Source organism: Melanostigma gelatinosum, assembly GCF_949748355.1.
Source record: "Melanostigma gelatinosum genome assembly, chromosome: 22".
Classification (NCBI taxonomy): Eukaryota; Metazoa; Chordata; class Actinopteri; order Perciformes; family Zoarcidae; genus Melanostigma; species Melanostigma gelatinosum.
Genome location: NC_136655.1, coordinates 5,332,624 through 5,358,387, shown reverse-complemented (window position 1 = coordinate 5,358,387; position 25,764 = coordinate 5,332,624). Strand labels below are relative to the sequence as shown.

General features: G+C 44.4%; 1 protein-coding gene across 2 annotated transcripts in view; it reads right to left on the bottom strand.

The window, feature by feature from the left end:
* The window catches only part of anks1b (ankyrin repeat and sterile alpha motif domain containing 1B), a gene marked incomplete at its 5' end in the record, with an annotated part of 143,479 nt that overhangs the window by 39,145 nt on the left and 78,570 nt on the right, over positions 1 to 25,764 (bottom strand). For both annotated transcript variants that reach the window (XM_079294641.1, XM_079294642.1), the window contains 5 exons: positions 1,816 to 1,885; positions 3,618 to 3,740; positions 4,104 to 4,756; positions 18,131 to 18,317; positions 24,129 to 24,265. In XM_079294641.1, the coding sequence (XP_079150767.1) occupies positions 1,816 to 1,885; positions 3,618 to 3,740; positions 4,104 to 4,756; positions 18,131 to 18,317; positions 24,129 to 24,265 (1,170 nt within the window). The remainder of the gene's footprint in view (positions 1 to 1,815; positions 1,886 to 3,617; positions 3,741 to 4,103; positions 4,757 to 18,130; positions 18,318 to 24,128; positions 24,266 to 25,764) is intronic.

The window sequence follows — 25,764 nt, the reverse complement described above, 5'->3', positions numbered from 1 at the left end:
TGAATCCAGCCAGAGGGAGGATGCGAAGGGCTTGAAAGCTGAAGTTGTATCCAGAAAACGGCTCCCGTCCTGGGGTTAAATCCTGACAGAGATGGGTGTTGGATAAGATTGGAGGTACAGATCCGCAAGCAAAAGAAGGCTGACTGTGTTTGTCGCGCACGGCACAGCAGCCGCTTTCTTTTTCAGCTGTTGCGCTCGCTTGGCTGCTCCCTCGAGCGTGTGTGTGTTTGTGCAAGTTTGAGTGTGTGTAAAAGAGAGAGAGAGAGAGAAAAAGAGCGAGAGCTGCCTGCGCTGTAGATTTCTCTTTATCAAGTACTCCCACTCTCATCTGTATGCTTCTGCAGCCTCTCTCTCTCTCCTCTCTCTGAGCGCTGCTTTCCTCCTTCATTCCCTCCCTCCCTCTCTCTCTCTCTCTCCCTCTCTCTCTCTCTGTCTGTCTCTCCCTCTAGCTCACTTTCCTCTGTCTACTTCCTGTCTCTATCTCCTCTCACGGCGTCGATCGTCACCCTGCCGCTCTCTATATATCTGGCTCGCTCTGCTGATAATAGCCATCACAACAGCTCCAGCTTCTTTGTCTGCAAGAAGCCGGTCTCCCTCCCACACACACACACACACACACACACACACACACACACACACACACACACACACACACACACACACAGCTGAGTGTATCTATGCAGCCGCATCTATACGTATGTGTTTGTCTGTGTGTGTGTGTGTGTGCTGTGGTGTAGCTATGTGTGCATTGTTGTGGTGGGGGGGGGGTTTCTCCCTGTGGTAACCATGGTTAGCAGAGGCTTTGCATTCATAGATGAAAAGAGAGAGAGAGAGAGGGGGAGCGAGGAGGAGGCGAGGGGATGAGGAGGTGGAGGATGGGGGAGTTACCACGGGGAGAGGGGGATGAACGCAGTAAACAGAGATGAGCAGCGTGGATTCAAGGTTTGCAGGTGGAAACAAAAAACTGGGATTTAATGCGCACAGGAAAGTCAAAAAGCAGACTCACCCACACACTCATTTCACTGAAAGGATAACACTGATTTATTTCAATTCAGGTCTTATTTGTTGTAGTTTTTACCATCATGCCTTCTGGTTCTAATGAATAAAGCTTTTAGTGCAAGTTAAGCAGGGAGACAATTACCCGTCTTCATTTCTCTGTTGCTCCACCTCTCAGTTATTAATCAATGAGCTCAACAAGATCTGGTGACAGGCTTCCTGTCAACCAATGAGCATCAAGGATGTTTACCTTCCTTCCCTGTTTCTAATGTCAATGCAGTCTGTGTGTGCCACTGTGCTCCTCCACATGCCACAGCCCCCTGTGTTGACTGTCTGGAGCTCCACAGCACAGCGGTTCCCAACCTTTTAGGCTCGTGAGCCACTTGAAATAAAGTGACGCAATTTCCACCTACAAGCCATCGTCAACAGACCTAGACATAGATATGTCTGTGGGTTAGGAATAAATGAACCGAAAAAAGGCAAAGACTAGAGGAACGGAATCTTTTTCTCTTAAATAGAATTTTGAGTTGCATCGCTTTTCTGCTTCTATCCCAGAAATTATATTTGAATCCCTTGGGGGGGAAACAGTCGGTTGCTATCTGATAATCAGACTGCTTCTGTTTATTGCCGCGTTGGACATCATTGTAAAAACATTGCAGTGTCCCCAGATCACAGCAATAACTGTGGTGAGTGCGCTGTAGTCACGCAGCGATGGCCAAAAAAATACTAAAATAAGACCTAAGCAGCAATAAACCGGAATTGTCCCGTCAAGTCAGATATACTGACATGCTCACACATATATGCGTGTGTGTATTTTACCTGAGGTGTCCTCCTTGATGTCCAATCCACTGCCTATTCCTGCACCAATAGAGCTCATAATCTTGTCGATCTGAACAAATGAGAGAGAGAGAGAGAGAGAGAGAGAGAGACAGAACCAGAGTTAGAGAGCATGTTCAAGGGAAAGCCATTTTCCAGTAATAAGGCAAACCCCTATTACTGGATTCAAGTGTCGCATAACATGATCATTACGCCTGCCAGCTCGCTGGATGTCAGTCATTCCCCCCGTGAACTGAAAAAGCAAGGAGACGTGTTAGCAGGAAACTTAAAGACAGAGCAGAGATGAAGGAAGAGGAAGACAGATGGAGGGAGCTTCGGTGGCTTCATTCGTGTCTGGCTGTCGACCGGTCATCGCAGACCCCGGACCTGCTGCTGATCACTGAACTACGGGACCTGCACATCCGTCCACCTGTCAGGACCGCTGGCTCACCACACAGGTCAGAGAAAACCAGCAGTGCTGCGAAATGCGACCGAGACCGGTGTTAAAAAGGCCGGGTCTGATGGATGCAAAGCGTGTTTACAAGCTAGTGGACCATGACGGTGGCCTTTTGTTAATAGCTGGATAAACAGGAAGCAATTTCTGCATAACTGCTCACAAATGTACCTGTAATATGGAACCTAGAGGCTAAACAGTATTTCTCAAGAAGTTTATATTGTTGAACACGGTGGAGGTTTATAAACAAATGACTCGAAGTAAGTTAGTATCCAATAAACACATTGTACAGATTTTGCTGCAGGCTGTTCATTTACCATCCAAATAACCACAAACAATCAGCAATTTTCAAGGCAAAGCCAGATGAAAGCACCCATATTTAACATACAGGAACTACCTCGCCTAAGGCACTAATGGTTATGGATATCCTCAGAGCATTGACTGTTCTGGGACATCTCTCATGACTCTTGTGCTAAGACAGCAACTCTTTCCTGAACGTGTGCTGCAAATAGAGCAACTTTGTTATTTTTGCCGGTGAAATCCCCATTCATCACTCCACAATTTCCCTGAAGCAATCTTACCTCGTATCCGGCGCCGCGCAATTAAACAGGAACGGTCACCCTAATTGCTGAGGATTATGGGAAATTCCATATGGTAATTCATCACCATCAGCAAGTCATGAGCTTTGTTGAGGAACTAATGAACATGGACATGCAAATGTGGACAGGCACGCACAAATGTACTTTCACTCGCATGCATGAAGCGTTATTTTAAAAATAGACGAACAAAGTCATTCTTATGATTGGAAAATAAAATGGGATGAGATTCGTTATTTTCAGGGTGCAAACATGCACACGCATCAGTTTGCAAAAGTGTGTGTTGTCTGTGGTGTGAATGATGGCCAGTGAGCAGAAGCTAATGTGTCTGGAAACCCAAAGTGTTTACGAAGACGCAAGTCAAACAGTGGCGTCCAGCTATTGGATTACATCTGGGTCAGAGGCCCTTTGGTACCGAAGGGGCCCCAGGCACAAACACACCGAGACCAAAACACACAGCACCCTCGACCTCTGAAACAGAAACCGCTCTCTCTCTCTAAGATCTGGTCTTTCTTGCAGCTCTAGTCAGCGTGTTAAACCAGCACTGGGACTCCTTCTGCAGTGCAGTAGCCGAGTGGATTTTAAAGGGAAGAAAAGCTGAAGATCTGAGTGCACAGATGTTTCGACTGCCCCCTGCAGAGATGCTTACATTTGTGATAAAAAGAAGACACGTTCCCCTCTAGTTTTCTGTAAATCGGACCACTTTCCTTCCATCTCAATTGATCCGAAACACCAGTTTAATACCCCGTTCCTACCTCTTCCCACTCAGCAGTGAAGGAGGGCGTTCTCTCCAGTCTTCCCGCCGGGCTGGAACCCTCTCCTGGGCTGGGACTTCCAGGCCCCTGGCCACGAGATCCAGACCCCCAGCCGTGCTCCTCCTAGACCCGGCCAAAACCATCAAATTTAGTTTTCACGCAAACAATGACATGCAAAGCTTGTCCAATATTTTTAACAGAACCAAGTTCTTCCAGTGCTCATTAAAGTTTCATCTACAATGGAGCATTTGTCATCAAACAGACTATGTATTTAGCTTATGATTTATTTGCAATGAATTTAAAAAAGAAGTCTCATGAAATGTGCTGCACAGCACGGAGCACCTTGGCCCAGATTGGTGAGTTGACGAATTGGTTGCACTGGTTTCTGAAGTCAGTCCTGCATGATGCAACACACTGCAAATGCTTTATGTCATAAATCAGGGTCAAACTTGGATTGCACATAGAACTATATTAGCAACAACTTACCTGTATAGGAGATACAGCTACCAGGTTGGAATCAGACTTGGACAGAGACTTGGACAGCTGCAGGTCCAACACACTGCGGGGCATGGACCTCATCCTCCCCAGGGTGCAGGCCCTCTCCTCGTAGCCAGCACCGACTGAACTGCCCTTGGGCACACCTCCTGTCTGGTTCCCCCGTAACTCTGGAACTTCGCCGTTTTGACCAGAGGAGTCGGAGGGGGGGTGGCCCAGCGTAGACCAGCCACAAGGTGGATCCACCTGCTCGCAGTTCCTGGGTCGGGCCTGGTCCTGGTTGACCCTAGTGTGGAAGATAGTCCGGTACACCACCTGTGGCTTCTGGGAGGGGTTTGCGGCCCCCTGAGGCGACGGATCGCTCCCAGTCTTGGAGAAGATCTGAGCGGGTCCGCCTCCGATCACGATGCTGAGCTCCGGGTTCTGCACCAGGCTGCTCTGGACGTCTGTGGAGGCATATTTTCGGGGTTTGGGGCTGTAAAGATGGAACGGTGTATCGGGCGTTTCACACGCCGGGGAAGATCCATGAAGGAGGCCTGCAAACTCCTCTGGGATGTGGCTCTTCCTGCGCTCCTCCAACAGAGCGCTGGATGTGGAGGAAGAGCAGAGAGGAGGAGGCGGGTCTCGCTGGTACGGCCCGTCGTCTGCATAGAGGACACACACACACACACACAAACAGACTGATTAGGATAACAATTATAGAGATTTGCATAAAATGGGCCTGTCACAACAACGATACACACCAATGGATTTACTCTACGAGGAAAAACAAGAGAGATCAAACATTCACGCTCACTGCACAAATAAAGCACATGATAACATTTAAATGTAGAGTAAAATGCTTTGCACACTGTGGAGCAGAGAGAGGAACGCAATGGGGCAAAAAATAAAGAAAAATAATAATGCCAAACAACCAAAGCTGCAAAAAGGAAGATAAGAAGGAGGTAATACGTCTTCTGCTTCCCTGTTGATAAGCTGCTTGTTCCTCCGAGGAAAAATAAAAGAACTCATCACGCAGATTTTACACCTCTGCTCTTGTCTGGGTGCAAAACTGTGTGTTTGGGTGTCTGAACTTGTGCATGAATGCATGAACTCATCGGGGCAGACGTTCATACATTTTGAGGGCATGCTTTCAGAGGCCCTCAGAGGTGAAAGAGATGCCGCTGAAAGCTTCTTTTGATGTATAATTGTAGCGCGTGCTTCTGTTGCTGGGCTCCTCACCTGTTGGCTTGTGCATGCTCATGTTCACATCTGCAAACAAGTCACACCTGAGGTCACAGCAATTGTCTCGCATGTTTAAATGAAGTATTCCTCGTGATGCAAAATAAGAGGTGCATTATTTTTTTCTTCGCCCATCATTATTATTTATTAGACTTCGCCGGAGCAGAGCCGCCGCGCTCAAACTCATAATGATGAATCTCCAACTCTAACGAGACGGGAGCACAGCGATAACACTGTGTTCCAGCGAGGTTCAGGTTGTAACTCTGCTCCTGAGGGAAACAGCCCTGCTCTTATTTATTTATAGTTTCAAATACAGTCTCTTACTCACTGTGTCGAAAACTAAATCGCAAATGTATGGAGTTACAATCAAAAGTAGAGGTTTAAGAAAGGCAGGCGGAAGAAATCATACAGAATGAATTAAGGAAAGGTAGCAAAGATGGCGGATCACATCATTATTTTTATATTACTAATCGTAATGACTGTATAATGTGAAAGGGGTTGTTGGTGATGACACATCACTCATTTAAAGCAGTAATGTAATGGTTAGCAATTGGCTAGATCAGGCAGAACAGCTGGTAATGTCCTCGATATCATGGTACTCCGTCAGCATCTCCCTTACCTGCCTGAACACAAACACAAGTCTGAAACCTGCAAGAGGCTTCTCAGGATCTGATTGTTTTCCAGTCATCAGCTTATTAAACTATCTCACAATATAATATTTTGCCTCGTCGCTTTTATTGCACTCGAGTTCAAATCTCCTTTTATCTGTTCCCTGTCACTGTGTGTTAAGGTTGTGCACCAGGCCGTGTAAACAGTCTCACCACTGATAAGCATCAAACACACACACACACACACACACACTTAACAGTCACACAATCATGTCGTCACTTGAATGAATAGAAACAGTTCCTGTCCACACTCAAATAAATACAGTCTTGTAATCATAAATGCCACTTGAATAATTGCACGTATCCCCACTGGCCGCCAGACGCGCACAGTGAATTTACAATTTTGGCATTTGACCACATAGTCCTGTTGCCTGGCACCTTCTCACCCCACCCACACACACACACACACACACACACACACTCTCTGCTGTCAGACAGTTTTATTGAGCACTTCATGACTGTCCTCGGCACATCCAGACACATTTCCATATGAAGCAATTACATAATACGAGTCGAGAATAAAAATATTACTCGAATGCAAAAGCCACAGAAGTGAAAGGGGGAATAAAAGTGAAGCAATCATCACAGGAATTTGATATCTTTTGGAATGTGCTGGTTCCATTACCAGGTGCATGCAAGGTACGAACCACCCATTAACAGTCCTCTGGTAATGACTCATCATCACTACATCGACTGAAATCATCATTATTTCCTACAACAAGCTGAAAGCTTTTTTAGCTCCGACTAATCTTCAGCATTTTCCAGCAAAACGGGGACGAAGTGTCTCAAAGATCAGCATTAATGCACAGAGAGTCGAGCTCCGTCTTCAGCTCAGCGCCGCCCTTTTACCTTTGTAGGTCAGATTAATTACACAAAGAGCATTTTTGAGATAATCAGCGGCACAAACAATTCCTATACACTTCGACTGCACCATGAAGGCATCAAAAAGTGAAAACGTATTTTTCGCTACACTTTTAATTCTTCCTGTATGTGATTCTCTCAGCAGCCCTGTGGAGGATCCTCCATCACTCTCTATGCTTCTCCTCTTACATGTTTTTTTAAGATGACAACCGTTGGCAACAGGTGAGCCTGTTGGTTGCTATGGTAACAGAGAGCCCCCAGCACCGGCATCTCTCCCACCTTTTTCTTTTTTTTTTCGGGTGGCTGAGTGTTTTTTCGGCCTTCAGGGGAGCGAGGGAAAAGTGTGCGGCTGACAAACACAGCAATCAAATCAGCAGGTGTGTTTGTGTGTGTTTGTCTAGACAGAGAGGAATAAGAGAGGCAGAGCTGATACATCTGTGAGTGCAAAAGTACTGGTTTGAAGGAAAGAGCAGAAGGAAAGTTACATGAAGGCTTTCGGAAGGTGTAGACAGAGAAATAACATCAGCTGAGCTGATGAGAATATTGACGAATTATAGGAAGGAAAACACGGCAAACATGGCTCACTTCTCTTCTTCTTTCCCTGCAAACAATCAATTGTCTTGTGTGTCCGTGTGTGTGTCCGTGTGTGTGTCTCTTACCTTGGCATCCAAAGCAAGTGCAGCTCAAACTAACACTTTCATAATGTGCTGTACGCACTCGTAGCACTCCTCACCCTGCGTCTGCTGAAATGCAGCAAACGTAGAAGAATCCGATGGCGAACCAGCAGCTGAATCACTCTGCATACCTGCATTTTTGTTTTATTGCCAAACAAGTACGCAAACGCACCCGTAAACACACGGGCAAGTTGCGGCACGCAGCGGCTCAGCCCGGAACCTGACCGGTATTCAGATGTTCATCTCAACACAAACAACCACGGCAATGCACGTGTTCAGAGAATTAACCCACAAGTGGAGGATCATAAACCATAAGTAAATGACTTAACAACTCATATGTTATTGATTGACTGATGCAATGGTGCGTGGCGTCATCACTTCCTTATCTTGATGAACTGTAAGAGGTAAAACCTTCAGCTGTGTACATCCACCCACCACCCAGCTAGTGGAGCACAGGCAGAGAAGAAGAACATGAGTGGGAGAGATAAAGATCTGAAATTGAGCTTTTATTCAATGTATCTCATCTACATCTATTTATGGAGAAACAAACACTTATTTTTATTTTATTTATTGGTTTATTTGAACGGGACAGTGCACATTAATAAAAACATTTCTGCAAATGTGCCAGAGTTAGCCAAAAGGCTATTTTTCATCTGTGGTCCCAAGAGGCAGATGTTACACAATAAACCTAAAAACAATGTAAGATTAAAGTTAAAAGGTCAAACAATATTGACACTTAACAATGCGTGGACTAACAATGAAAACAAGTGAGAATAACTATGTTAAAACATGGACTAAAAGATATATATATATATATATAAGAGATAGAGAGTGGAGGGCAAATGAGTAATGGGAGGCGAGGCGAGGTGGGCGGGGAGCATTTAACCGTGAATGACAGAAAGAGAGCGAGAGACAGAAGTGAATGAGAGCTCGGGAAAGTGGCTGGAGAAATAAGAGAGTGACACAGTGAAGGAGTGAATGACAGCGGGGGGGGGGGGTGAAAGAGTGGCGATACAGAGCTGGAGGTTATATGTCAAAATGGGAGGGAAAAGAAACTGGGCAGACTGGAGTGATGCTTGATCTGTTGTAGCTAAAACATTCAGTCCACACATTACATCTAATAAAAAAACATTCATTATTGATTTTCATACTGACCGACGAGGCCGCAACGGTTCATGTATTCGTACCAGACCCTGGCGGTTTGGTGCACGCAGAATACACACAGTATAGATAGATGCACGTGACGTGGAACCAAAGATCTTAAGCGTACGTTCCGCCCCCACACATTTCTTAGCCGCACGGCGTTAAGCGACACATGCTTAACATACGCCGAGGCCAGCGCAACAGATCGGCGCGAGAGGCAGTCGTACTATGGCGAGACACAAACGAAACATGGGAGCTGAAAGACACACGCCTGCGTGTCTGGTCAGCTCCGGCAGCAGAGAGAGCTCTGCATCATCCTCGCCTTTGAGTCTGCGTTGCTCCTCCACAGCACCGATCAATGGGATGACAAATGTTTGGGTGCTTTGAACGTTTCAATGTGGCGAAGGTGGAACTATCTGAAACAATCCTTCCAACAATGTTTTATTTTGTATTTTTCGAGATGCTTTTCAGTTTTAAAGCCGATTGTGACCTGCTGCCCTTTTGGAAAGCGTTCAGTGTTTGAAATGTTCCTCGTCTTTATGAAAGAAAGAAAGTTGCCAGTGGGTAAAATACTACCTGCATCCCCAGCAAGAGGATCAAGAGGTCTGTTTTTGAGACTTGCACTCGTTTTTTTGATTCACCACGACACACATCTCAGCGTCGGCGACACAAAGACAAAACATCATGGCCTCGGTCTCCTAATCCCTCCGCCCTTCACTTTCCTGCCTCTCCTGCCACGTGATCCAACTCCGTCCCAAACAAGCGCATTCTGTGACACCAACCTCGCTGATAACGAAGACGCCATAAAGAGTCACAGCCAGCAAGGCCACCAAAAGTTCGCCTAATCTGGAAAACTTCTGTCTCAGCAGGATTTAGGGAAGTTATCCGTGTGTTTATCTTAACGCTGCCTTCACAGGCCTCTCTAAAAAAACAAGTTGTTCAGGCCGCTGACGCTGACTCAGAAGGCTGCTGCGGGAGTCCTCGCTACGACCAGAAGAACGGATTAAATCGCTCAGTTCTCAGATCTTCACAGTGTGTTTCCAAAGATTCATTCTACCGGTACTCCTGCCGCTCCGAACTACATTACATTTTGAATGCGCCAAACTCACAGAAATCTTGAGATCTGCTCCAACTCTCAGTTCTTTTAAATCAAAGCCTGAATCTGTTTGCCACTGCATTTTATTCAGTTAAAGTTAGGACTATTCATATCTCGCCCTGCACTGCAGCTGCACCGTTATTTCTAATCTACTGTTGATTTGTCGTATTCTATTTCAGCTCATTTTTTATTGTGTTTGACACTTTTAAAATCGTACTTGTGTCTTTTTAAATGGCCAAATGTCCTTGTACCGGTACATATTTTCTGAATGACTTCCTGTCTTCGGTAAAGCACTTTAGAATTGCCTTGTTGTTGAACGGTGCTTTGCAGATAAACGTGCCTTGCCTCTTTCGTTTCCCTCATTTTTGTGATAAATGACTAAAATGAACTGTTAACCTGTGAACGCAGGCAGACACACGGACACGATAAACACTACACACACCATCTCTCATACACTGGGATGTTTTACCTCTGTGTGTGTGGTAGCATGGGGGGGGGGCTGGGAGATGATCCAAACATCGGATAGCGCCGTGTTCCTCCGTCTCTGAGGCTGTTATTAAAAACTACAGACAAATATCTGAGCTGTCAGTCATCCCAGAGATTTAAGACTGACGCCTATTTCCTGAGCGCCCTGGATAAATCACTAGCACGAGGTTAGTGCTGGGCTAAGCTCATACAAACCCACATCAAGACGGCACAGGGCCGCCGCTTCATGGATTCACCGTCACAGGAAGTCCTTTTAAGTCTGGATCGTTGATTTGAGAGAGTTTTAAGGCAACAGGAAATTATTACATGCGAGACCTGTAGAAGTGCTGCCTTCAAGTGCTGGTAAAAAGGTCACAATCATCAGCTCAGAGCATAAAACTCCTAAGTAGCACTCGGGGGAAGGGAGTCTCAAAAAAATACCAAAGACGTGACGTTTAACCCTTAACGGTCCGAGTGAAAGCTTTCCCTGTCTTTATCTGTTCTTCACTTTGTGAGTGATGCTGAAACCTGGTATCAGGTCTGTAAAACCAGAGCTAATGTTACACTAACAGGTGCACCCAGGTCAGTCTTAACTCCCCCGCCTACCCCATGTGGGAGAGAGAGATGGGACTTCATGTCTGATAGCCTGTGTGTGTGTGTGAAACCAGCCTTCAGGCTCTCAGGGGCCAGTCTGTAGATACTGACTTCACACTTTCATCTCCGATTCGAGTACGTCAGTATAGCCCGTTATTCAACTCTCCTGAAGTCAGGAGTGACGGAAGTCTCTCACTAGCGTCAATGAAATAAAATGAGTGTTTGTGAGTGCATGTGTGTGTGTGTGTGAGAGACATGGAGGGCCGGTGAGAGTTAAATTGGATATGAGGTCGCCACTGATTAACTGAGTGTGTGTGTCTGGGATGCATGTACGTATGTGTCTGTTTCAGCCCAAAGCAAACTCTCATGTGCGTGACCAAAGCGTTTGTATGGAGCATGTGTAGTCATTTTGCTACACGTCTGGTTTTAGTCTGGTCACATTAGCCCGTGTCTGGGACGGAACGGAGTCATTTTCATCATTGTCATGTGTGGCATGACAAACAGACCACTGCACAAGAGCTGTGAAGTCTCTGCCCTACAAAGCTTCACTTTATTCTCTCCGATCGGGTCCTTTATTCTCCTGAATGTGATCAACCGCAGGATGAGTGTCTCTCCGCATCCGACTGAATTCTGCTACTCTCTGTTCTGTTATTCTGAACTTTGTCTGCGCGTCTCTGTGAGCCTCGTTTGTGTTCAGAGCTTCCACACATGACTCACCATCACCTGCAGCCAGGCTAGCGGCTATGATGTTACCATCAGCATGCCAACATGCTCACAATGACAATGCTACCGTTGCAATATTTATACATGCTCAACATCGTAGTTTAGCTCGTTAGCATTAACTAATTAGCCCTAAACAGAAAGTACAGCAGAGGCTGTAGGAACGTCATTAGTTTGACAAATACGAGGTCAAAAGATCAGCCAAGTCAAATCACACACACACACACACACCAAAAACAAAGCCTTCCAATCGTAACCCGTCTTGTTAGCACAATTGCCTGAGGTGAAAAAAAATGATACAAGCACACAGAATGTGTGATCAAAACTGTCCCACTCAACAATGAAACAATGGTGTTAATTAGAGCGACATGTCTGAGGGCGGAACAGTTCGGAGAGGACGTTTTACGACAAAGAAGAGCAACGTCTTAAGGCTGTGAACCCACGACTATGTCAGGGAGGTGTTGCTCCTGCTCTGTAGTAACCTTAACAGACATACAGAATAATAGAAACTGTGCATGTATAGGATACAACCACCCTAAATAAACTCTCAAAGATAAACATATGTCAGGCATATTCAACCTGAACGTGAATATTCCTGTCATGTATGTAAGAGGAGAGGAAATCTACAGACAGTGATGTTGCTTTTCGGCTTCATGCAACATGTTTTGGGGAAAAATGTTACGCGCACACTTGTTTCTGTTGATTATAGTTATATATGGGCAGTCATAATAATAATGGAGAATATCATTGGCCACTAATAGCAGGTTTATTTCATGAAGCGTTAATGCTGAACTGGCACAGATAAAAAATGTAAATGGCGTGTGTGTGTGTGTGTGTGTGTGTGTGTGCATGAGTCTCCCATTAATGCTGCAAACAAAGGCACTGCGGACTTTCAGTGTGACTTAATGATTTGGTCACAGCAGGCTGCCAGACCCACTGTTGATATGTGCAGACGAGCGTGCTTGCTGTTGCGAGTTGATGTCGAGCACCGGAGGTTTAATGAACTTAACTCTTCCACGTGAACACACAGCAAGCGCTCACACACATACATACAGAGCGGTTGATCGCTTTGCCATTCACGACTCATTAACCGCAAGAGCTCATCGATCACTCAGCCTCCTCTGCGACGAGACAACTCCAGACGATTTTATTTTCTTATGGTAATTTAGAAGCAAGAGTAACATTCGCATTCATCTGGAGTTCTGTTTCTGGCTACCGGAAGAATCTCTAACTCGTTTTTGCTCAGTTTTGTTCTCCACCAACTACGAAGGGAACTTCGTAGTTCGTAAACTTCGTAAACTTCGTAAACTTCGTAAACTTCGTAAACTTTTTGAATTATTAAGCTTTTTATATTTTCAATAGGATCTCTATGGAGAATATTTTCAAATGGCTTCAGGCACACAGGTGTTTGCGATTGAGCCAATTAGTGATGTTGATAAACACAGACTCACAGACACACGCGCACATACACTCCTCTCTCTCTCTGTGTGTGTCTCTCAGTCAGTCATTCAAGTCTTACGGATCTTTAGAGGTCAAATGCTTGTGATGAGCCTGTCATTTAATAACCGGTTTGTGTTTATCTAACATTATGATTCTGTCTCCTCTCCCCTTCTCCCCCACACCCCACACCCCATTTCAAAATAAAAGCCCCAGAGAGTGAATTCTAACTGAACTGCTTGTGATGAAGCCTGTCATTTAATAACCTCTGTTTATGTGTGTCAAACATGATGATTATGTCTCCTCTCCCCCTCCATCCCCCACCCAGCCCCACCCTTTCAAAATAAAAGCCCCATGGATTAACTGTATTTAAACAAGCTCAAAATTAGGCTTTTTTGTTAAACAAATTAATGTTCTTACTAATACTGCGACAACTACTACTGCTGCTGCTAATACAGTATTACTACTACTGCTACTACTGCTATAACTTTTGCTGTTACTACTATTACTACTACTGCTATTACTGCTACCATCAATATTATTACTACCACTACTGCTATTACTACCACTACTACTATTACTTATACGACAACTGCTACTACTACTGCTATTCATACTACTAAAAGTAGTAATACTACTACAGCTATTAGTACGACTGCTACTGGTACTACTACTACATCTTCTACTGCCATTACTATTACTATTACTACTATTACTACTACGACTACTACTACTGTGATATTAAATACTATGACCAATACTACAGCTATTACTATGACTACTGATACTACGTCTTCTACTACTTCTTCTAATTACTCATACTTCTACTACCAATAATACTTCTACTACAACTTCTACTACTACTACAAATATCACAAATACTACTACTAGTAGTTATTCTAATGCTACTAATACTTCTACTAATAATACTTCTACTACAACTTATACTACTACAAATATCACCACTGATGAATTTTTTTAAGCCACAGAAACTGTTCAAATATCAAAATGTTCAGCTCTTTCAGGAGAGGTGTGATATGACTTTTCATATTTGTAATCTTTAAACTTTTTGAATTATTAAGCTTTTTGCAATTTGTTTTTGAATTGGATATCTATTTTCAGCAATGTTTTTGCGATTAATTTCAGTTTTCAGCATTCCAACGCATTTTCAGCTTTTTCTAGTTTCCTTCCAAATGCTTCGTTTTGTTCACTAGCTGGTCACTAACTTTGTCTGCTGTTTGGTACCGAGCAGGTAGTTTATCACTGAAAACAGCTGCCTTCTGCTTCTAGAAACAACGTGATGAAAATGTAAAGAATGAAACAAAAACAGTTTGGTTTCAGTTTGCAAAACCAAAGCAAAGAGCCTCAAGTAGTTAAAAAGCTATTTTGAGTTAATCGCAATTATCAAGCGCTGTCACATTACATGTAGTCGACCGACCCATTGGTCATCTAAAATATTGATTAGTGCAGCTTTAAATGTTATCTTCAGACAAACACATGGAGAATATGACATGTATTAAAGAGAAGAAGCTACAAAGTGTTCCGGCAACTTAAAAGCTTCCAGTTGAGGAAACACAGACCTGCGGATTAGTTTGTTACGGACTTGTCGCAGAGGGCCAACGCATAACTCATGGAGGACAACCGCATCTGCAGTTGCACTGTTTTTACATTAACACAGCATTTCACTTGGCACTCTGCACCGAGGGAATATCTTCTCCAGCAGTGTCCGACATTACGTAAACTGCAGCTCCGCAGCAGCAGCAGCAGCAGCAGCACCAGCACCAGTGATGGAGCAGGTTATAAATAGAGGACTCCTATTTATCCAACTGCCCACGCAGGTGGCTGACACCTGCATACTCTGCTGCAGGGCCGGAGATCTATTGTGCAAATGTTGGATTGGTGTCGAAGAGCGGTTCAGGATTGTTTTTAGGAAGAAAAAAGAATAAAAAGAAGAGAGACAAATGTTGACAGGAAGGAAGGAACGACCTTTTATGGTGTGCTGGCAAAAAATAAGTGTTCCCTTCACTCTCTTGTCCTCATTTCTCGATCCAACCCCCTGAAACCTCATATTTCATTCTCTCCATTTTTCTGATTCTTTTCATCATCACCCCAACACCCCCCATCTCCCCCCTCCCCCTGCAACGTTAGGCTCTCTCTCTCTCCCACTCTCTTTTTCACTGGCATCCTTTGAATTCTGTGACTGTTTGCCTGCTGTACCCACATACATATATACTCCCTCTCTCTCTCATCCTCTCGCTCTATGCCACTTGTTACCATGGCAACCCCACAATGGGCCTTATAAAGCTAATAAGTAAAGAGAGCAGGAGAGATGCGCAGAGGAGGAGGAGGAGGGGGGGGGGTGAAAAAATGAAATGGAAAAATAAATGGGTGTCAATCTATTCCTGGTTATGGGGCTTCAGGCGAGGAGAGCGAGGTAGAGACACATATAGAGAAAGTCAAACAAACAGATGTACACATATTCTTATAAGTGCTTTATAACTTCCTGCTATTCGTGTACTTGTTACCTGCTTACAGTAAATCATTCGATGGAGATTCAATCAGACTTCTACTCAAATCCCTCCAGTGCTTCAAGTTCTGTATGTTTGTATCAACAGTTATATTTTCAATTTATTAGAAGTTATTAGATGTCCCGCGGTAACACTAGTCCCGAGTGAATAGAGCTGAAGTGATGTCATTCATTCCTGTGGACCAACAGTTTCACATTCCCAAAAATGTTGCTTTGATGTACAGCAAATTTAGCGAACGTGTTGAAATTAAAAACAAGGTCTTTGCAACAGTGAGATCAATAACTGCTCGTCAGTCTTTGTCCCGAGGAGACATCAGTGAAGACTCATTATGTTGGTCTGAGACGGAAATAACACATTCCTGTTACATAAATGCCATGGCAACGCTTCAATGAGAATAGTAGATAAAGATGTCTCATTCAGGTTCACGTCTCTGTGTGTGTGCGCGCGTGTGTCCACCTGTGGATTGACAATGAATGTGTTTGTCTTTCGGGGCACTACATAGATCAAAGTGTAGCTGTGGCTCTGAACTGCTCCTGGATGCAACACACACACACACACACACACACACACACACACCTTGCCTCCCGCCTGGTCGACTTCCATGCTTTGCCTCTTCTGTCGGTGTCTGATAGCAGCGGGTGAGAGGGGGGGAGTACTCACGGCCGCGTCACAGGCTAACTATTGCCAAGGCCACCACTTTGCCGTGACAACAAGGAATCTCACCGCTACGGTAAGGGATTAAGCGAGTGACTAGGAGATGACACAAAGGAAACGAAGGTCGGTACACCGAAGGGTCCTCAGTGAAGTGGAAAACTGCTACATTCCAGCGACATATAAACCTTGTTTTTATCAAATGTTAGCAAAAGATTGTGACCCAAAAAAAAAGGCTATTTTGGGGTTCGTGATGTAAAAACAATTATATTGTCAAAGAACTAAAAAGTGCATCAAAAGATGGCCAAGATATACTGTAGGTCTTTTCATCTTGATAACGACATATATCACAATATGGCATGTTTTCTGGTTATTCATAAATATATAGTCCATGTGAATTAACTTAAATAATCATATATCTAATTTGAAATAATTGTATTTTTGTTACCACGGCATCTCAATATATGATTTCATTACAATACGATTCTGTTGAAAGATGATATTTTACGATATTGAAATATCTCCCAGCTCTCGTGTGCGTTTGTGCAGGTTTCAGAGGCGGCTGCCCTCATTTTAAGATTCTTATGAGAAAACACCTCAATATTACATGGCATATTCCTTTTGGAGGAGAAACTTCCAAACCCAGCGGTCATTAGACGAAAGTGTTTCATCTGGTCAGACAGTGAAAGGGACTCCCAGCAGGACTAATAGAGCATCTTTTGCTGAGCCCAGTTTTTAAGATAGCCGGTGGACTTTTTCCCCTGAAGTGCTCATTTGCATCCTAATTTCAGTAAAACACACAGACCAATACACGAGATAAAAAACTACTACGTTCCCGGATAGCAGTTAGCGTGCCAGCTGCAGTAGTTTAACTCGCCCCAGTAGGCACTGCGTCACTTCTAGAACCACTTTTGTTTGTATGTATTTTGCTTTGCAAGGCCTTACACCAGTAACGTCTATAATTAAAGTCAGGGTGTGCAGCCAGACATTTGTCAAACCCACATGAGTTTATCTAAAGGTCAAAACTCTGTGTCGAATTATTCTTGGGGCTTGCTCATAGAGTGCTGTGGGCTGGAATCACAAACCTGAAGGCTAAATTGACAAAGACTTCCACGTTATTTCTGGAACTAGTGTATTTCTGCATATTCTTTAATTCTCCCTGAGACAAAAACGATGCAGTTTTCCCGGTTCCTTCTAAGATCTGTTGTTGAGAGTCGAAGGTGTTTGCCTCTTGGCTCTGGTCTCACGTATGACAGAAGTAGAAATATGATTTTAATATCCTGGGACGCAGAGCAAGAGGGAATGAGTTTAAACCACACCGGAGGCAACAAGGACAGAATGAAATAGGGGGCTTCATGTAGCAAAAGGGTTACAGGCATTATAATAGTTATCAAAATGTGTAGAAGTTAATGCACCACAAGGCAAAAGGTACAGTATTATATGGACGTTCAGTATATGGACGTTCAGGGTGAATGTGTGATTTGTGCATTACTGAGGCCACAACTGAATGCGGCTGAAATAACCCAAGCACTAAAAACGAACCAGCTGATAGATGTGAGACTTTAAGTGTTCTACACAGATGTCCCATGTTGGATTAACTTATTTCTTACTACATTTTCCGTAGAGCCCTGAATCGAGAAAATGGCCATTTTAAGATCCACAATGAAACTATATTCCACAGATCTAGAACATACAGCATGCATCTCCTCAGCCTCGAATGACAGCAATCATAAGGTCTGATTGAATTGCTCTGCTTTGTGTCTGCACAGCAGACAGTCAAGAGACCTGATATCAAGCCTTTTCATATTGAGGAGATATTTGTGTTTCTGATCCTCCTCCACGGGGAGATGTGAGGTCAGGGGAGTGTGTAATTCAGCAGGGCCGACGCTCACTCTCACTAGTTGAGAGCGACAGCTTTATTAACACGCTCTCACCCTTCTGCCCACTTCATGAGTCTTACCCGTGAGCTGACAGTCGTCGTTGGAGCCTGCAGAGTCCTCCTGGTTGGGGCTGAGCGGAGGGCTGGCAGGGGGGCTGGTGCTGAAGCTGGCGTAGCCCAGGGACGAGCTCACCTCGCTGGGCTCACAGCTGTGGTTCACCGGCCTCTGGACATCCAGGGACGAAGACAGAGAGGTGCGCTGCTTGGGCTGGACACGAGACGGGAAGAAGAGCAGTTAGAGAGACCAATTTATAGACGTCAACACAGTGTATGTAAAGTTGCAATGCACGTATGGAAAAGAGACAGCGGTAGAGCGAGAGAGACATCTTAGCTTACAGCAAGTAAAAGAGCGAGAGAAAGCGAGCCAGAGGACAACTGAAACTGTAGACTGGCATCTGGGAAACAAATGTTACATAATGAGGCATTTGCAGCTCTCAACAACCTGCTGCTTTGCTTCACAAACAGCTCAGGCAATCAAAACCCTGCTGGTGTGTGTGTGTGTGTGTGTGTGTGTGTGTGTGTGTGTGTGTGTGTGTGTGTGTTGCATCCATGCGCAGTGCACTCTAATCGGGCCTGGAAGAGTCTTCAGATCGACTGAACTGAACTGAGATTAAAAAAAAGAAGCAAAACAAGTGCAGCGAAAAAGGCTGAACAAGAAAAAGGGCATGACGAATAAAAGCAAATTGGACAGGGAGAAATGAAAAACAGTGGGTGGAAAGACAATGAGTGAAAATGAGAACACAGCAGAAAGAAAAGGGAAGGAACAAAAGAAAGATATGGTGGTAAGAGGGAGGAATTTAAAGAAGGAGATGAGAGAGGTTGGGCAAGAAGGAATGAAGGGAGGACACGGGGACAGTAGGGTTAAGTCACAGTCGTGGCCAGTAGAATAGTCTTTAGAGACAGTGGGAGGTGTATTTTGATACCTTAGGACAGAGCCAGGCTAGCCGTTTCTAGACTTTATGCTAAGCTAAGCTAATCGGGTGGCCGTAGCTGCATATTTCGTGTAAAAGCACAAGAGCGGTATCGATCTTCTCATCTTTTGGCAATTAAGGGCATTTGGTTAACATATCCAGAATGCAGCACTAAGATTAGACTTATGTGTGGCGAGCTGGTCCGTGGGGGATAGCACCATGGCAGCAGCGTCCCGCAGAGACCGGGGACAACAAAGGACCAACGCATCAACCAATCAGGATCACAACAGCCCAGACGAGCAACAGGGAATAAGACCACGATGTATGAGCCCAACAGGGAGTCGCTCAACTGGGCCAAGGGTGGGAACGTTACACAAGCCTGCAGTCAAATATGTGTTTCCTTTAATCCTTGTTTTTATTGTCATGTAATAAATACATTCAAAATTAAAAAGCCAATTCCTTATTCGTTTTATGACCTCTTTGTTGCTAACTGTTGATGAAATAAGGGAAATAAACCCACAGTCAAACATACTGATATTAAAGCACAAAGAGAACCTGGGGCTGTACTTTACCGCAGGCTTAGTAACAAAGTAAATGAGATGAAACAGCAATCAACCCAGAATGATGGAACTGCTGTAATGGGACTCTGTGGCGTTTCAAACTGGGTGATGGCTGTGTGTGTGTGTGTGTGTGTGTGTGTGTATGTGTGTATGTGTGTGTGTGTGTCTTCTTTGGGTAGACATCTAATGCTTAATGAGTTTAATGGCAACTTTAACTTCATCCTTTAAGCTTTTTATTCCATTCCAGCACATAAACACACACACACACTGATATATACATGAGGAAATACACACATGCTGTAGCTCTGGCTGCGGCTTAGCGTTAACAATGCAAACGGGCAGCAGGCTAATGAACATGTCATGGCCGATTGGAAGGGGATTAATGAGCACAGACACACAGATGCACACACAATCACGCACACTGAGGCAGGCAGTCCATGCCTGACTAAACCACAGCAAAAGACATTTCCCCCGCTGTAACAGCATCCCTGGGAGAAAACATGCCATTTAACACTTCACAAATGTGTGTGTGTGTGTGCGTGTGTGTGTGTTGGTGCTTGGGCGCTAATAAATGACACCTCCATGAGCTCAACAGCGTAATACCTCACCTAAGTGAGATGTGCTTTGCAGCTTAAGTTTGCTTGCACGCACAGCAAAGCGCTCATTTACTGTGTGGAACCTAGGAATTGTGTGCTAAATTATGAATAACAGGAAATCAATTATCATCAAATGATCGTGATTAAAAAGATCAGGTACGGTCGGGTTGGGAGAAGTCAGAGCAATGCTAAAAAAAACTATAATGCTGATTGTACCACAGAGTGGTTGTTGTTTATTCCAAAATGTTGCTTTTTCCAGTAAATCTCTTAAATCACTGGCTGACTCATTTAGTAATTTACCATGAAAGGTAATTATCATAATGGTTTTAATTTATGTTTTCAGTTGTTGGAGCAACTTCTCCTCTGACAGCAGAAGCGCAGAGTTAACGACGCTGTGCACATCCAAAACCCCTTCTTTTAACTGCAACTCTAAAAACTACAACTCCACTTTCTTCTGATACATTTCGGCTTTTCCCGTGTTATTCAAGCTTCTATTTGGCCGGACTGCAGCAAAGCTGGGGCCCAGAAAGCCTCGTTTAACGTGTGTGTGTGTGGATGTGCTGAGAGCAGAGAGAGGAAATGAGCAGGTGGTGGCAAACGTGCAGTGTACGTTTCAGTTCGGCCATGAATAAACACTCCAGCTACCCAAACACCAATATTAGAGTCTGGGGGCATATCAAAAAGTTCCGCTCAGGTACTGACACACTTTGAGACAATTTCAGTGACATTAACATACATAATGTCCCCCTAAAGGCTCGGACGTGGTTCGTGCAGCAGTGTGTGTGTGTGTGTGTGTGTGTGTGTGTGTGTGTGCCTGCGCCCTACCAGACACACATCCATCTAAACAGTCTCTCAGCCCTAGCTCAGTCAGTCTGTTCTTTGTGTCAGATTGTTCAGGAGATGACTGACGGGAAGCGCTCACTCTCACAGAGACTTCATCAACGGGCCACTTGTTGAGGTTGTCACTGGTCTTTGCAGAGAACGGTGGAATGTGCGATTCTAGTCACATTTACACTCAATAACAATCCACATAAGTCAGTTTCAGGTTAGAAATAAGCATTTGAAGTTGCATAAATCAAGCACTATTTAGGATATTTAACATATGAATCATGAAGTTCAAGAGTTCAGGTCGGTCTGGCATTTACTGGATGTTCTCTAGACTGCACCCTCAGCTTGTTTTGGGCTGTTTCCACACAAAAATAATCTACCACTCTAATTACCTTCCCTCCCATTATCTGCTACCACTCCACTTGGGTTCACCGTCTTTCCCTTTTGTCCATTATTGTGAGCTCGATTTGACATAGAAATAATTCAACCTTCTGTATTTTATCTGTTATAAAATATGAAAGCTGTTTTTTTCAGCGGCACACAATCTATAATGCAGTGCAGAGGGCAGTACAAGTTGCTTTCTACTCGGCTCGCAACTAATGAGGTGAATGAACTTCATGATTTATTGAGATCATCAACACGCTACGTACAAATCCCTTTAATGCAGGTGGCCAATACCAGGACATCAGCTCAGATGAGCAACTCCCAGTGGAGAGCTTTTAGCATTAGCTTGAGTCAGTTTAATTAGCTCTGGATGACCCGCGGCTCTCCTCTGGGGCCAAAGGCATCCTTGCTGGCTGGGAAAGCAAACCTCTCTGACAACCACACACACACACACACACACACACACACACACACACACACACACACACACACACACACGAAGGTCTCCTAGTTGTTCCAGCAGCTTTCAGATGGAACGCCGTGAGCCCTTAAACTATAATGAGAGGAATGAGCTGACCAAGGCACGTGAAAGTAAATTGTTTTACTGCTTGTTTCTTGATTGTGTGTGTGCGCGTTGTGTGCAGTTGCACGCGTGTGGTCTTTGCACAGCCTACACTGCAATATGGACTCTAATAAGGAGCTGGCACAGATGCTGTCGTATTCATAGCACTGCACCGTGCACACATGTCCGTGTAGTTCCGCACAGATCCGAGCAAACCTCCTGGAAGATGAACTGACTGATCAAGTGACTGCGTGTGTGTTCTGCACAAACACAACCCCAACAGCTAAATGACTGATGAGTGCGTGTGATGAGTGATTAATGAGCTAGAAATGCTGAAGTGATTACTGATCGGCCTCTGGACTCCTGATGTGTTGAAGAATCTGGAGGTTTTCTGTCAGGGAATCAAAAGTTCACAGAGAACAGCTCCTTTTTTTACTGTTGTTCCATTTTCCAATGAGAACTGGTCCAGGAGTGTGGTCTAAATAATTTATATATATATTTATATTTATATATAGCTGGTAGAGCCTGACGGGCTTTTTTGTTGACTATAATTATGCTGTCATCTCAAAATCAGTCTAGGGTGATGTTGAAATTACACATATCACCTTTAAGCTCACAAGATCTGCGTTGGTCTTCTCTACAAGAAACACTTAAGTTGATACCCTCTCTACTGAGGCTACTTGGTTGTTTCAATATCTTGGTCCTAAAAGAAAATGTAATAAATGTATTGTTCAATTTTGTCCAAGGCTACCCATCTATTTCTAGATATGATTTAATATAGAGTTATATAACTGTTTGCGAGATGGCAGCAAACCATTTGATTAAAATCACCCTCACACTGTTTACAAACAGTGAAATTGAATCCATACCTTTTGCTGCAAACCCCTGCATTAATATTGTAACACTGACAACAGGAGGGACTATATCACTACGCCAGAATCCTCTTTACATGCAGCAACAGTCGTGTGTGTGTGTGTGTGTGTCTGAGTGTTCGACGTACAGTGTGCAATGATGAGATAGCCAGCGGGAATAGCCAATTTAAATGAAATGAATACTCGAGAATTAATTAGATGCTTTCAATTTGAATCCTGGTGCTCCTTGATTATGTGCTTCAAGCTGAGCAGCGGCCCGCTGGGATCCCTCCACACACATTAGTTAGTTAGTTGGGGGGGGGGGAAGGAACATGTTGAGGTGAGAAAGAGGACATTCAGAGTTGTCCATTTTGTCTCATTATGGGACCAAAACACTTTTTATTTCCTGAATCAAAGTTAAACGGGGGAAACAAGTCTTCCTGTTGACGGAGGTGAAAGTACTGAATTAATCTCACTTCGCTGAGGAGGTTGATTTCATGTTGCATTTGCATTTCTGAATGTTGATTGGAAGTTATTCCTGATCAGTGACAAACGATTAATGTATTCTGCTGCTGTTGGACCTGTCCATCACCAAAGCAACAGAGACAACGAGGCTTCCGGAACTTCACTTTAACGATTAAACAATCAGTTACACGGTCAAGATGAGGACCAACTACTATGCGAAGAAAAATGTATTAATGTGTTAAACTTTCATCCGGTCTGGTGTGTTTTTAAAGGAGGTGATGGGCTTGGAGGTAACATAGTCCAACAACACGGTTCTTTCAATAAGCATCCTGCTGCCGGCTGCAGACCTCCATGTTTCAAAGCTACAATGGTGGAAGTTTGTGGGTGCAGCTGATAGAGAAGTGTTAATAATGCAGCTTTTGCCTCCCATTGATCAAGAAGTTGTCTGTTTGTGTTTCAGTCATACAGTTTCTCGCACAGTAAACCAACCAGCACAGTCAAGCTCTTGGTAGGGGGCGGGGCCCATCAAGGTTTCTGGAGCCGGGATATCATGTTGAACATGCAGATACTCGAAACGCCAAAGTACCGTGAGAGTGATCGACAGAAGCAGACGGAGGGAGGAGTGCAGATGAAATGAAACAATCAGACAGAGATGTTTACCTGTGTGTGTGTGTGTGTGCGTGTGTGTGTGTGGAGGGGTGTGTGGGTGCAGGTGTTTAAGCTACTTGTAGGTGGATACTGTGATGTTCAATAATGCATCAGGTGCCTCTGCAACAGATTCATTAGTTGCGTGTAGGTGTGTGTGTGTGTGTGTGTGTGTGTGTGTGTGTGTGTGTGTGTGTGTGTGTGTGTGTGTGCTCACCTGTGGGCGGATGACTCTCTCAATGTTCTTCAGGGCAGTGTCGGGGGACGGGGGGGAGCAGTCTGGAGTGGGTCCCGTCGAACAGTTGCCGTGGTTACCGCACTCCCCCTCACTCACAGTTACATGGGACAGGTGACCTTGGCAGGAGAGAGAGAGAGAGAGAGAGGGAGAGGGAGAGAGAGAGTTTTGTTTTTTCGTTTTACAGTATTGTGTTTTATTATGTACACCAGACACGGAGCCGTTGGGACTTCATGCTAATGGCAGGACCAGACAGCGTATGATCATTTAACAGAGGGCAGGGGGGGAAAAAACACAAGAAGAAGAAAAGAAAGGAGAGAGAAGCGCTGAAGTAGCCCGCATTTAATTTCAGAGGGACAGAGCATCCGTCTTAATCAACCGGAGGAGACACGAAACACAGAGCAACACACCTTTCCTGAAATACTGTTGTCAAAGTTGACTCACACACACACACAGGATGACATCACTACCAGTAACAGCATATTCATACATGTATTGAAGAGGGATTGTTGCTGAAAGATACAGCATATGAATGATCCATCATCACATCTCAAATGTACTGGAAATGAAAACAAAGTTCCTTGTTGTTTTAACTGTTCATGTAGTTGAAGGTGTGAGTTTTCACAACTCCCACAAATCTTCTTCACCTCATCAAGAAGAACAAAGCCACACAGGGGGAAAGCTCGGAGGCGGTTTATGATGTTTTTGGACAATGACAAAAATGATGCTCGTTTTCGGGTATATTTAAGGGGAGCACCTTTACGTTTCATTTGCCGGGGTCTTTAGGAATGCTGAGGACGATGTTCAGTGTTCAGGCAGACATTCTGAAATCGAATGTAAAGAAACTCGCTCAAGGTGTTGGTGAGATGTTGTGTTCCCGTGAATGGACCAGACGCAGAGGCATAAAACAGGATCGCAGCACCAAACTAAGGTTTCTAATCATCTCCAAATCCCCCTTAACAACATCGAAGGCACTCCTCCGCTCTCGCTGTGTCGCGCTACAGCTGACACGACCCCGCTAACGACTTTACTGATCATCTGCTCATTTGTGGTCGTGGATCATTACGTCTGAAGTACGAAAGAGATGACTGGAAAATGAAAGAACTGCCGCTTTGTTGCCAATCCAATCTTTGCGTCCGCCAGTGACTTCACAGCCTCGACTCTCTCCAAGAAACCGAGGTTGCTTTGAGCGAGAGAGAGAGAGAGAGAGAGAGAGAGAGAGAGAGAGAGAGAGAGAGAGAGAGAGAGAGAGAGAACCAAGGTTTGCCAAGAGGCATGTCTCGAGCACATTTAAAGACACAACTCACAGTCTAGAAACAAACTTTAATTGCTAAAAATGAGCCCCACAAAACTTCATTAAAGCCTCACATTCCTTTGGTGGAAGTTCCTTTCTCTGATACAACAACTTCATCTGTTTAAATTCACACAGCTCAATCATGCAGGTGGGGAAACACAGACAGAGGTCCCTAGATTTGACTTAGGGTTGTGCAAGTATATACAGCTGCAGACAGACACACACACACACACACGCACACTATAAAGAGCCGCCTGGAGCAGAATCAGTGATTGAATGTGGGCGTAAATAGATAAAACAAAAACAGGAAAAAACAGGAGAGAG